Source organism: Vidua macroura, chromosome 2 (genome assembly GCF_024509145.1).
Source record: "Vidua macroura isolate BioBank_ID:100142 chromosome 2, ASM2450914v1, whole genome shotgun sequence".
NCBI lineage: Eukaryota > Metazoa > Chordata > Aves > Passeriformes > Viduidae > Vidua > Vidua macroura.
The window spans coordinates 2,527,586-2,541,684 of record NC_071572.1 but is presented as its reverse complement, the minus strand read 5'-3'; the positions used below and the strand labels follow the sequence as shown (position 1 = coordinate 2,541,684).

At 40.4% G+C, this 14,099-nt stretch overlaps 1 protein-coding gene across 3 annotated transcripts in view; it reads right to left on the bottom strand.

Annotated features, from left to right (window-relative positions):
- The window catches only part of TTC3 (tetratricopeptide repeat domain 3), a 56,049-nt gene that overhangs the window by 9,580 nt on the left and 32,370 nt on the right, over positions 1–14,099 (bottom strand). For all 3 annotated transcript variants that reach the window (XM_053972081.1, XM_053972082.1, XM_053972084.1), the window contains 13 exons: positions 11,170–11,296; positions 9,095–9,217; positions 8,859–8,960; positions 8,404–8,496; positions 7,969–8,033; positions 7,228–7,364; positions 5,583–5,897; positions 4,462–4,725; positions 4,201–4,247; positions 2,960–3,016; positions 1,899–1,975; positions 1,650–1,802; positions 632–1,475 (listed from right to left, as the gene is read on the bottom strand). In XM_053972081.1, the coding sequence (XP_053828056.1) occupies positions 632–1,475; positions 1,650–1,802; positions 1,899–1,975; positions 2,960–3,016; positions 4,201–4,247; positions 4,462–4,725; positions 5,583–5,897; positions 7,228–7,364; positions 7,969–8,033; positions 8,404–8,496; positions 8,859–8,960; positions 9,095–9,217; positions 11,170–11,296 (2,404 nt within the window). The remainder of the gene's footprint in view (positions 1–631; positions 1,476–1,649; positions 1,803–1,898; positions 1,976–2,959; positions 3,017–4,200; positions 4,248–4,461; positions 4,726–5,582; positions 5,898–7,227; positions 7,365–7,968; positions 8,034–8,403; positions 8,497–8,858; positions 8,961–9,094; positions 9,218–11,169; positions 11,297–14,099) is intronic.

The window sequence follows — 14,099 nt, the reverse complement described above, 5'->3', positions numbered from 1 at the left end:
ACTCATCCAGTGCCACCCCTGCCATGTGGAAAGGTTTAATTTCAGTTCATTAACTGGGCCTGGAATCTGTAAGTCTGGGATGAAAACACAACGATGGAAGAGCTCTACACCAGGGATACAACATGGATTTTTAGGAGGAATCTCCTCGGGAGAGAAAGGAGATGCAAACTCAAATTATGCATGGAAGGGACCTCAAAGGCCACCCAGTGCCACCCCTGCCATGGCAGGGACACCTCCCACTGTGCCAGGCTGCTCCAGCCCCAGTGTCCAACCTGGCCTTGGGCACTGCCAGGGATCCAGGGGCAGCCCCAGCTGCTCTGGCAATTCCATCCCAGCCCCTGCCCACCCTGCCAGGGAACAATTCCCAATTCCCAATCTCCCATCCAGCCCTGCCCTCTGGCACTGGGAGCCATTCCCTGTGTCCTGTCCCTGCATCCCCTGGAAATTGTCTCTCTCCAGCTTTCCTGGGGCTCCTCCAGGCCCTGCAAGGCCACCCTGAGCTCAGCCCAAAGCTTCTCCTGTGCAGGTGAACAATGCCAGCTGTGCCAGCCTTTCCTCCCAGCAGAGCTGCTCCAGCCCTCTGCTCATCCTGGTGGCCATAAAATCTCTCCAGCATCGTTCCCTTCCTTACCTGAACAGCCACCACCCTTGTGTGAGGATTGCTGTTCATCCCGGGTTTATTTCTCCTTCCTTTTTCTTTTTTATCACATTTATCTTCCTCAGCTTCACCTGAACCATTTGGAAAAGCAGAATCCTTTATATCCAAGTTCTCCAACTGGCCCTGAAGGCCTTTGTACTCCTGGCTTTCACCTGGCACAAAACCCTCAGGGCCGTATTTCCCATGTGGAATTGCTGATTCCCAATTTTCCTGAGGAGCTGCAGGATGAGCATAAATAAACCCAGCCTGTGCCAGGGGCAATATTCCATATTGATAACCCCAGGAGCTCTGAGGCAAAAACACAGCCGGGCCTGCAGGCTCGAAGCCCTTCAGTAAAACACCTGAAAATGGAACGTTTTCCATGGAATCAACATTTTCATTTTCCAGAGGATTGCCAGGAGTGCAGGAGGCAGGGAAGGAGCAGGACAAATACTCTGGGCTGTGATAATCTGGTAAATCAGGAGCTGCTGCTGAAGGGGCGTCCACGGGGTACGAGAGAGGCTTGAACTCCTGGGCATAGGGATTCAAGGGCAGCTTGCTGTGGGAAGAATTCCCCTGGAATTCCCCAGATGGATTTTCCTTTTTATTCCCAGGCTCGTTGTTGCTTGGCTTTCCTTCAAAAAGGACCGAGTGCTTCCTGAGCCCAATCAGATTATCCACCCTGATGAAACGAAGGGATTTCAGCAGGAAGGGCTCCAGGCCGCCTTCATCTTCCACCACCTTCCGAGTTTCCTCAGGGAAATGTTCATATTCCCCAACCAGTAATTTATTATTAATTTCCAGAGGGCCATGCTCATCCAAGATTTGAGAGAAATAACTTCAAAAAAAAAAAAAAAGCTAATTGTTATAATTAATTAAAGTTTTGTGATCCGTTCATTTAACCCATTCCTTCACAGACACATTACACACACCAATGAATCCAAAAAATTATTAAAATTATGAAGTAAAATTCCACCCCCTGAAGCTGCTGAGTACAGAAATTTATACTCACTCATATAAATTCTCAGAGATTGGATCTGGATTATTATTATTATTCATTTGATAACTGTTACTATTTGATATATTATAGCGAGCTTCGAATTCCTCCAGTTGCTCCTGGAGATATTCTGGGATTGCAAAGGGTTCATTTGGAAAATCTCTGTACCTTAAAAATCAGGAAAAAAAAAAAAATCAAGTTAAGCCAGCCCTGGTGTTTTTAAGGGATTCTTCTCCAGCAATAAAAGCAGAATCAAGTACTCACAAATTATTTTCTTCTATAAACATCTTCTCTTCTTCTCGTGGTGCTGTACTAACTCCACTGGATAATACTAAAATAGACTAATTAAAAACAGATTTCTTTGAGTTTTTGCATCACAAAAGGTCATGTAAAATAATCCACTGCAAAGACCAGGAGTAACTTATTTACACTGAATTTTGTTCTTTCAATTTGTCATGTTCATTATAAACTGGAAAATTTCCAGGTAAAATGATCAGTGCTAAGCCACAGCAAGAAAATTCTTAATTCCAGTTATTCATTCCTTCTTCAGAACTTATTTGGGAAAAAGAAATTGGGATATTCAGCCCCAAATCCCTCTTTTTTTACCAATTTCAACAAAATTTAATTAAACTTCCTTTTAAATTTGAGGCTGTAACAAATTTATCACAAGTTATCCCTAATTCCACATGAGACTCTGGTTATTATTGTCTACACAATTAAAGACATTTTAGTTGTCTTTATTTTTATTATCTAATAATTTAGAAATGCACAAATAAATGCACTTAATTAAAAAAAATAACTCCTGAGTGGAAAAAAATGAAGTTTACTCTTGAAATTCTAGAAAAATTATAAAAGGGTGAGGGCATGAGGTTTTCAATAAAGCAAAATCCTCCAAAAGGCAGCAGAAAATTCAGGCAGAATAATCCAATAAAATCTATAAAATAATGAATAATTAATGACATTCCTGAGCATGAAATGGAATTTTTGCACTCAATTCCCATCTTCCCACATGAAAAATCAAAATCACAACAGCAATTCAGAATTGAGCCAGTGGAAGGTGCCTCCAGTCAGAGCCAAAGTGAGTCATAAATGAATTTAAAAATAGCTTTTATACTGATAAATTTTAACAAAACTGTATAATTTAAGTCTTAACAGTTTAATTTTACTTCAGGAAAAGCTACTTCAGTAAGGAGTCTCCTCAAGGTATTCACAAAAACAGCTCCCATTCATCAGAATGCCAGAAATTCTTTAAAAATCCCAGTTTTTAGGTGGGTTTTTAGCAGTAAATAGGGGTATGTGCTTTAGCAGCTTCCAAACTTACTGACCTTTGAATCTTTCAAATTCTTCTTCCTGTTTTTGTTTTTAACTTTGATTTCATTATTCTGAAACAGAAAATAAAATGAAGGCACGGGATTGGCAAATGTTGCTTCAGTTTTCCAAGAAAGACAAAGATGAAGGAACTGAAATTTGAATTAATTCTTTAGCAGGATTTGGGTTAAAAATAAGAATTACAGGTTAATAATAATGAATAATTATAACAGAATGATTACAGGTTATTTATTTTAGGCTGTAACACTGAAATCAAAGCAGTTTTCTTGTGCTGGTTTTCATTTCATTCTTGGATTGTCCCAATTCATGAAATGCAAAAGAAAAAAAATCTGCATTTCATTTATGTGTACACTTAAAAATCTGAATTTTATTAATGTGTACATTAAAAATTCTGCATTTCATTTATGTGTACATTGAAAAATCTGAATTTTATTAATGTGTACATTAAAAATTCTGCATTTCATTAATGTATAGATTTTTTAATCTGCATTTCATTAACATGCACATTAAAAATTCTGCATTTTATTGACATGTACATTGAAAATTCTCCATTTCATTAGTGTACACTAAAAATTCTGCATTTATTAACATGCACATTAAAAAGTCTGCATTTTATTAGTGTACACTTAAAAAATCTACATTTTATTAATATGTACATTAAAAATTTTGCATTTTATTAATGTGCATCTAAAAAATTCTGCATTTTATTAATATGCACATTTAAAACTCTGCCTTTATTAATGTGCACATTAAAAAGTCTGCATTTTATTGATGTGTACATTTAAAATTCTGCATTTTATTAAGGTGCACATTAAAATATTTGCATTTTATTAATATGTACATTAATTAACTTTGAAACTTTATTCTGAATCAAAAGCAAATCTTGGATTTTTAAAGGTAAATTTAACTGCAGACAAGAACTTCAAATGAGGGTGCCTCAAACACAGAATTAACTGAAATCCAAAATCCATTTGTTCCAATTGGGATGGATTTTAATGATGACACCAATCAAAAAGTGATTCAGAATGAGGCACACTTGAAAAATTATTATTAAATAATTCAAATATTAAATAAGAATTAAATAATTCAAATATCAAATAATCAAAGAAAAGGGAGCTAAAACAAAGAGATTAAAACTCCAATAAGTCTGGAGCACAAGGCTGCAAAATATTTCCTTTTCTAAAACAGCAAACATTTCTTTCTGAGCTGAGGGCAAAGAAAAATGAAGTTCACTTACTGATAAATTCTCATTTCCCTGCTTCTTTAATAAAATAGTTGGATCATCTGTTGAAAGGATAAAAGTCATGGTGATTGATGGAAATAGCAATATTTTAATTATTTTACAATTTAACTGTGAAATCACAAGAATTCTGCTACTAACCCTGTATCCAACACCACCAAAGCAGCTCCAAAACTGCAGCTGCAGAACTCTGATGTTAAAAACTGCACGACAAAAATGAATTTTTAGTGGGAATGTCTGATCCCTTTGCCTACTCACCCATTTTATCAAAGAATTCATCTAAAGCTTGATGGAGGTGTGGAAAATGTTCTCTGTTTTCTTCTAAAAGCCATATAAAACAACGGGATTTCTCTAGGGGAGGGGTGAGGAAATAATCACAAATTTCTTGCTTTTCACCATCAGCTGCCACATAATCAAATTTACTGCCATATTTCTGGTTCCACAGTGGGGTTAAAATAGAAAAGTCAAGCTCTTGCAGAACTTGGCCATATTGGAGGAGAAAGTTTTTTGTGGCTGTCAGACCTGAAAAAGATGAAAAAAAAAATCCCAATATTTCATTCCAGCTTTAAATTATTAGTGCTTAAAATGTGATATTCCTCTTAAAAGGGCGAGAGTTTGGTCTGGAAATTCAATGTACAGATGATGTGAGAGCTTTTGTGTCCTGGAAATGCAAACAAAAAATGAGGAATGGTGTTGATATAAATTCTACTCTCACCAATGATTATTTGTATAATGATAACAACAAGATTTGGATCTAGGAATGGAATGGAATGGAATGGAATGGAGTGGAGTGGAATGGAATGGAGTGAGAATGGAATGGAATGGAATGGAATAGAATAGAATAGAATAGAATAGAATAGAATAGAATAGAATAGAATAGAATAGAACAGAACAGAATAGAATAGAATAGAATAGAATAGAGTAGAATAGAATAGAATAGAATAGAATAGAACAGAACAGAACAGAATAGAATAGAATGCTAAGAATTCTATGAATCCTTGGAAGGATATGGATGTGATAAAGCAAAATGAAGAACCCCAAACCCCAAAATTCCACTTTTTTTTCCATTATAAACCCAAGAGGAAACTGCAGAGCACCAACATGAAATTATTTCCAAGCTTAATGGCAAAACCCCACCATTATTTCCACTCCAAAACCACATTATTGCTACAAATATCAGCACTCAAGCCCATCCTGGGATTTTAATGATTTTAAAAAAAATCATTCCATTTTCTCTGCCACATCGCTGCAGAGCTCCCGAGCCACCCAAGTTGTGCTTCCCCTCTGGAAATCGGGGAAAGGACACAGAGGAGAAGCCTGACTGTGCTGTCCCAAAGGAGGAGAAGGGAGAATTTTTCTGTGCTGCTCACAGAACCCACCCAGGTGATCCAGGTGCTGCAGCCACTTGTGCACTTTGGGATCCACCTCTCCCAGCTGGCTCAGCACGTGCAGGAAGGCTCTGCTCTGCACCCGGCGCTTCTCCTGGATTAAGGAGCTGAGCAGCTGCTCCAGCACCTCCTGGGAAGTGCTGCTGGTTTGGCAGTGTGAGGTGAAATCCTCCTCTCTGATCACACCCCAGGCCAGTAATTCCTTTAATAATTTGGCGGAGTCGGGGACAGCAGCTTTGATCTGCTCGGAATTGCGCTGGATGTGCTGCAGGACCAGGTCCCCAGCGTATAAATCCTGGCCAGAGCCTGGAAAATCCAAAAGATGCAATTAAAAAAGCACAAAAGGAGCAAAATTGCATCGTCCTCACCACAATTCCAGCTTAAAAAGCAACTTAAAAAAGTTTAAAAAGCCTAAAAAACTTTACAAAGCTTAAAAACTTAAACCAACTTATGAAGCACAGATAATTTGGGTTAAGTGGTGTTTCTAATTGTTTGTTTTACACTGAAAATTACAGGGTTTAAAGAATTATTTTCTTCCATACATCCTGAGCATCAGGAATTTGATCCAAGGTTGATTTAAATTTTTGCTGAAGGAAACAAACACCTCGCCCAGATTTTAGGATGAGGTCACGGTGACCTGCATTGGCTCCAAGGATCACAGTTAAAGATGAGCCAGAGAAAAGGAGAGAGCAAAGAATTAAAACAAAACAAACAGGAAAAAAAAAATTCATTATAATAATAAATGGTTTTACAAATCCACAGGGAAGCCAAAATCTCCCAAATTTTTCAGGATATGCCACTGAACAGGGAACAGGCACCCAGAGAACACCAAGCATGGGATTAAAAAGATACACCCAGAGTATTTAACAGGGAATCCTAGGAAATTATAAATTAATTATATCCCAAGTTGGTAATACAGACAAAAAAATCTATTTTCCAACATCCCCCCTTTTTCCTTTGCCCTGAGAGGCTGCAGGGGAAGTTCCCAGCTCTGGAATGTGGAGCAGCCAACATCCAGCAAGGAAAAGCTGAAGCTTTAAATGCCTACAAAGCCAGAGACTGAAATATTTTTATTTTCCCCAATCATCTGAAATGTACTTTTCAAGTCACTGCAGGTAGGAGATCAGTCTGTCTTTATTTGAGGTATTTTCTTCTCTAACAGTGTCCCAAGGTGCTTTTCCTGAGATCCCTTTTCAGGGGCTTCACTCAGAATTGCAGCCTCTCCCCTTTCCAGGTTGATTTTGTAGGAACCAGCCAAGGGAAAAAAAAAAAAATCAAGGTTTTCACCAAGGAATAAAACCACAGCAGTTTGGGCAATAAAAACAGAAGTTAAATAAAATTTATCTGAAGTAAAAATGCAAATTTTTCACAGGGGGGCGATGCTCAGTGTTGGGATTCTGCTGTGATTGAATGGAGCTTATTCAGAATGCTGATTCCATTGCTCTGTGCTGGCTCAGAATCCCAGAATCCCGGGAGAACTGAGGCTGGAAAAGCCCTCCAGGCTCATCAAACCCAACCTTTGATCCCTACCTTGTGTCCCAGCCCAGAGCTTGGGACGTGCCAGGACCCCAAACCTCCCATCCCACCCTTTCCATGGAGAAATCAGCCCCAAAAAAAATCCCCCATTCCCACCTACCCCTGTGCTGGCTGAACTGGGATTGGTCATTTCCCTCCTGCTTCTCCTCAGCTTTTCTCCTGGCACAATTCCGGGCCTCTTCTCGCGCTCGTTTTCGCCGCTCTTTTTTTTCTTGCTTCATTTTTATCTTCCTAAGACTGCAAAAAGCAATTCAGCAGCCAGCCAAACGTTAATTGAGGTGAAAAAAAAAAAAAAAAAATCACACTGGGAAGTATAAATGGAAGAAAAGTGGTCTTCGTTTAGAAGCAGAGACCACAAAACTTCATGAAAATATTGATTTCCTCAAGATGTAACAACTTTTATTCCCATTGAAGATGTCTAAATTAAGATTGGCTTCAATACTTTTAATTTATGACTCAGCATTTTCAACCAAATATTAACATGTTACTCCTTTCCTTTTTAAAAATCTGGTTTGTTTGTCCTCTCAGCTTAATTCCTCATTATTTAAAGGTTACTTGACCAAAAAATTGCAAACTCACTTATGTCAAATGTCTGGGTAGCAGGGACTACAGCAGCAGCATAAAATACATTTTTATTTACACTTTCTAAACATTCACTCAAAATAAATTCTGTGGAACAATTTAAATGCTTTTACCATCGGATTATAATGGATTCTACCAGATTTTTTTTTTTTGGTTTATCAGGCAAAAGGGCAAGGCTAACTTTCCAAAATATTTGTAAAAAGGCATGAAAATCCCTCCTGCTTTGCTCTCAAATCGATTCAAACAGGACAAATCTTACCTTGAACATTTCTGTTTTATACAGGCCCTTGGTGGTTCCTTGAGTTTTGGCATTTTTTGTTCAAACTACCAAAATAAGGGATAGGACAGGAATTAAATTTGGGTTATGACACAACAAACCCCACAATCATTTCTGCTTCTCTCAGGTCAGTATTGCCCTGGGGAGAATTCATAATCTGGGGAAGAATTCTCCATCCTCCTATGCCTCTGAGGAGTTATTCCTGAAGGATTACTGAATTCATTGAATTCCATTCCCATCCATGCCAATGTGACCACAAAGCAATTCCTGCTCCACTAGAACAGGGAATTCCTATTCCTAAATAATCCTCACATTCTGCAAAGGCAGCACAATTTTGTTCCTTGCAGTTACATTCTCCCTTCACTTTATCCCCCTTAATATTCTAATTAATTTCATATAAAATATGACCATACTTACTTCACATTTTACCAGCCCAGAAGAATTGAAAATAACTATTTTTGAAATAAAGCCTTTACAATCAGGAGTAAAACACATTTCCTTAAGGAAGTCCTGCAGGAGAAAAGGACACACACAACAAAGGCATTTAAATCCACACACCATTTATATCCCTGCACAAATTAATTCCTCAATTTCAGGTGACCAAAGCAATTAAAGGAAGCACAATCCCAAATTCTTCCTGGATGCTGACTTGGGAAGGGCTGAAAATCAAAAATCATGGAAAATCTGTGGCATCTTTTATTCTTTTCCTCCCTCCTCCAACTTCACACCCAAGAGTCAACTTCCAGAATAATTCTAGGAGTTCCAGATTTCCCTTCATTTTATCCTGGCTGCTGAATTTTGTGGAATTCCTTGACATAGCTCAATGCTATGATCTTAAAAAATTAAAAATTCCAGTCTGGCAAAGGCCTCACCTTATCATTTTTATCACTGTAGCTTGCTGTTTTCAGTTTTTTCCAGCAGCTGATGTGGAATTCCAGTCTGCACTGCTGACAGCAAATAACACGTATAAAACCCTAAAAATGGCAAAAATTGAACATTTAAAAAAAAAATACAACAAAAAGCAGTGTTTAGCTTAGCAGATTACGTAAAAAGGGGGAGAAAATACATCGAGTTTTACTTCTCAAACCTTTCTCAACTGAAAATTTACCTTAAAGTCTGGGTCTGTAAAATATATTTGGATTTTGGAGTAGCCATGGCACTGCTGATATCGACAAACAGCATCTGGCTCTGGAGGGAATTTACATTCCTCAATGTAATTCCTTAAAGCCATCTGGAAAACAAAGAATTGTCAGAGACAAAGTGCACAGAAGCAGGGAAAGATTCAACTTCCACTCACAAACTCCTGCAGTGAAACACATCCCTCTAGGCAAAGCAGTGACTAATCCCAAAAAACCAACTCTTTTCTAGTGAAAGCCAGGCAAGATTGGCCTTTTATGGCCAAAATATTCCAGGGATTGCTTCAAGTGCTGGCAGCTGAGTGCTCACAGCTTCATGCACCCAGAAAAATGCAGGTTTGTCCTGAGCCAGTGGCCCACGCCCTGCCCCATTCCAAAGGGTTTGTCCAAATGATAAAACAGAACCTAAGGGGCAAAAAAGGAGTTTTTTGGTCATTTCTGAAGATTCCCAGCATTTCCAGAGTGTCTCACCTGGCACCTGGGCTAAGGATCAAGCTCAGAGCTGGCCCTGGGGAACCAGGGAGGTCTCCCAGGATCACTTCTGAGGGAAAGACACCAGAGTGTGAAATCAGGGCAGGGCTGGAAGTGATGCCTCAGGTTTGAGCTTTTCTATGTTTCACATTCTGTTCTGCTTCAGTGTGTGGGTCTGGGATTCATATTATGGGATGGTGAGCTCTGTTCACAGAGCAGGGAGACAAAACAATTCCTTCTCCAGCTGGGCACCAAGGACAAATGATCCAAAGCTCAGGCCCAGGAGCACAAACAGCGTGGGCTGGAGAGAGAAAAACAAGCAGGATGGGAGTGCCTGGGCTAAAGCTGGAATGGGACAATGAACTGCAAGGTGCAAATGGAGCAGAGCTGATCCCAGTGAGAGCCCCCGGGAGCGCTCGTGCATTTTGGGACCATTTTGGTTCCTCTTGGGTGCAGCCCTGGCTGGGCTCTGCTGCTGCCCAAGGTGGATCCATGCAGGAGATCCTTTCCATAAATCCCTGCTTTGTTCTTTAGCTCTGCCCAGCTCTGCTCTAGCTCAGCCTGCACAAGGCATCAGAAGTGAGCCCAGATTAATAAAACACCACCAAGAACAGAGCCCTGGTAAAGCCTGGCAGATTTCTGCATTTTCCACAGGTCCCAGACCATGGATGGATGGATCCAGGTTGTCCCTGAGAAATCCTGAGGGTTGTTTTTGGCAGGAAGAAGCCCAAAAATGTTCCTTCTACCACAAACTCAGCAGGTCTGGGGAGTTTGGCCAAGTGAAAAACCGCCCAAATTCAGCTGTGTCAAAAATGCCTCTGTGCAGAGCAGCTCCTGGTGCCAGATTTTTCCATTCAAAGTGGGAATTTTACCACGTAAATCCCAATGTTTTACCCAGGAACTACATGGTCAAAGTCTCCTGGTTTGGATTTAAATCTTCAACTTCCTTTTTTTTTGCCAGCTCAGATTTTTAACTGGTTCTCCCCAGAATTCTGTTGTGTGTTCACACCTGAAAGTTTGGGAGTGTGCAAGGAAGAGAATCAAACATCATCCCAAAATCAGTGGGGCTGGAAAAGAGCTCCAAAATCCAACCTGTGACACATCCCCACCTTGCCACTGAGTGCCAATCCCAGGCCCTGCCTGGACAATTCTGATAAATGATAAATGAAAAAAAATTATAAATAAAAAAAAATTTTAAAAAAGATAAATAAAAAATGATAAATGGAAAAATGATAAATGGAAAAAGATAAAAAATAATAAACAAATAATGATAAACAAAAAGTGATGGAAAATGACAAATGGAAAATGATTTCACCTGGTGAGCTCAAACAAAGCTTGCTCTCCAAACCCACTGGCCTGTGGAAACTGCACAATTCCCATTGTGGAAAAAGGAGAACTGGAATTTACCCCACTGGAATTCCAGCCTCAGTGTCCTGCCAGCTCAGCCAGGCCACTTGGAGGTCTCAGAGCCTGGCACAACTCCTGCCCTGCTGCTCTCCATCCCTCCCTTAGCCCACACCCCCCTTGGCAGGCAGGAGCAGGACAATTCTCTGTTCTTTTCTTTTTTAAACATTACCTGTAAATTCTCCATTCGTGTCTCCTCGATGACCTCAGTTGTTCCTGGCCAGGTTAGAACTCCAGGGACAATCTTGAAATCAATCATCAGCTTTGACCTCAGGAACTGGTCGAGGGCATGAGCAAACCTGGAGTTGGGAACAGGGAAATCACACTCAGATCTCCTGGGAGCAGCTTCCTAAAACTTCCACCACCCAGGAGCAACCTGTGGTGACTGAGAGGATGGGGGATGAGAGATCACCTGGCCCATTAAATGTTGGGTTTGGGTTTTTTTTTTATTTTTTGGTCAGGATTGAAGTGTTTCAGATGGTATTTTGTGTTTAGATTTAATGTTTATTATTTTTATTTACATTATCGTTTTATAAGTTGTGAGTTCTACAGCATTTTACTATTCAGTTACAAAACGGTTAATTATTTTTTTCTATAAGGTTTTTTTTTAGGGTTAAATTATCTAATTAAGAAATGACACTTAAATTACTTTTACTTTTAACTTAATAACTAATTATTCATGTCCTGTAACGTGGATGTTTTCTGTCTAATTATGTAACACTACTTAAACTTGTGAAGAAGGAGAAGGAGGAGAAGGAGGAGAAGGAGGAGAAGGAGGAGAAGGAGGAGAAGGAGGAGAAGGAGGAGAAGGAGGAGAAGGAGGAGAAGGAGGAGAAGGAGGAGAAGGAGGAGAAGGAGGAGAAGGAGGAGAAGGACTTCTGCTTTAAAACTTTTATCTTTTTCTATATATATTTCTATCTTCTAAAACTTTAAACTCTAAGTTTTCTACCTTGTGACATCACACACTTCTAATTAAACTACACACTCATAATTTTAGTGTTGTTAATTAATTTTGGAAGTCTTCTCTATGGCTTTAAGTTAAATGCAGTGTTCTCCTGAGGGTCTGTGTCTTTCAGCACAGGAAGTTTTAAAATTCTCAGCCTCCAGGGCTCCAACATTTAAATTTTCTGGTTATCTTTGAGGCAGAACACTCCAGGTGTGAGGCAGGAAGGCATCCAGGCAGGGATGTGGGAATTCAGGGTGGGGACACGAGGGACACAGCCAGAGAGTGGGAATGGCTCTGCCTGGATGGGCCTGAGGTGGGAAATGGATTGGGAGAAAATTTTTTAAAACTTGATAGAAGGTTTGTATAGTATGGATTTGTATGTCAACTCTGAGATAAGAAATGCTGACTTAGAAATGCTATGGAATAGGACAGACATTGTTGAGAGAGAAATGCAATTAGAAATAAGTTTTAAAAGGTGGTTTTGTAAATAAGATTAGATATTTTGGAGAAATAGAACTATGAAAAATGTATTGGAGTAAGATTTATGAGGGGTAATTTTAGATGATTGGTTTCTAGTTGGCGTCTGATTGTGAATTATAACATCTGTATTATCTCACCCTTCACGTGAGACTGAAAATGGAATAAAAGTTTTCAAAACACCTCTCAGCTGCCCCATCTCTGGGTCAGAAAAAGGTTTAATCCGACAGCCAGAGGTTTTGTCACTGTGTAGGGATTTTTTGGGGGTCAAGACTGCCAGGGAAATGAGCCACAGGACTGAGATGCAGATCCCAGAAAGGAGGAATTCCCTCTGAGCATCCACCACCCCTGGGCAGGTGCTTTGAGCCACCCACTGCAGGAAGGGAGAAGGTTCAGGACCAAAACTCCTTTATTTGGCATTTTTTTTTGGCATGGCAAGGGGCAGCAGGGAGGTGGGGGCTGTTCCCTGAGGAATGGCAGAGCCCCAGCTCCAGCTGGATCCAACAAAGCCAGGCCCAGCTGTGCTTTCCTCAAGGAAAGGAGGGATAAAAGGGAAAAGATCCAGCACAAAACCTCCTTTTTCTTCCCTGTGAGGAGCAGGGGAAAAAACTCCCTCACTGCCCATCCCTGTGGGCAGCTCAGAGGGAGAAGAGCTGGGAATGAGGGAGTGAATTCCAGCCTGGGATAAAGGAGGGGAGGAGAAAGGTGATTTTAGTTGTTTTGTTTTCCACTCAACAATTCTGTTTTCATGGACAATAAGTTATTTTTCCTCACGTGGAGTGTTTCCTGTGACTCATTAGGAAATGGTCTCCCAGTCTTTACCTCCACCCTGGAGCTTTTCCAGGGAATTTCTCCCCTCTCCCCCCAGAGGAGCAGGATCACAGCTGGATCAGGAGCTCCCAGCCAGCCCACCACGAGCCTTTAGGGGGGGTTTTGACCCCACAGAGCACCAGGGAGATCCCAAAATCCCCCCACAGGCAGCTGGGATTCCACGAGGGGGCAATTCCAGCAGGAACCCCTGGATGGGTGCAGCAGCTCCAGCTCTTTGCTCTCTGTTTGTTCCTTGCCCTGTCCCTGCATTTCAGGCTCTCCCTGTCCCCCTGGGATGTGCAGCTCAGAACACATCCCTGCTTATCAGCTCCAGGGAATTTGTGACTCACTGGAGCCTTATCTCAGGCCAAGGCCACTCTCCAGCTCCCCAGGGGTGAGATAAAGTCAGATTTCTTTAGGATCCATTTTTCCCCCAGAACAAAGAGGCTTTGTTCTTTTCCTCTGAGCCCTCCCCCACTGCAGGGCTGTGATCCCTGAATCCCAAATATTCCCTCAGATCTGCTCTGTTCAGCAGCTCCCATCAGCTCCTCAGCAGGAACAAACTTCCACTTGGACTAAATCCATTGGATTAAATGCACTGGATTAAACCCATTGGATTAAATAAATACTATTAAACCCACTGGATTAAATCCAGTGGATTAAATAAATTGGATTAAACCCATTGGATTAAACCCACTGGATTAAACCCATTGGATTAAATAAATTGTATTAAACCCATTGGATTAAATGCATTGGATTAAACCCATTGAATTAAATAAATTGTATTATAAACCCATTGTATTAAATCCACTGGATTAAATAAATTGGATTAAACCCACTGGATTAAATAAATTGTATTATAAACCCAT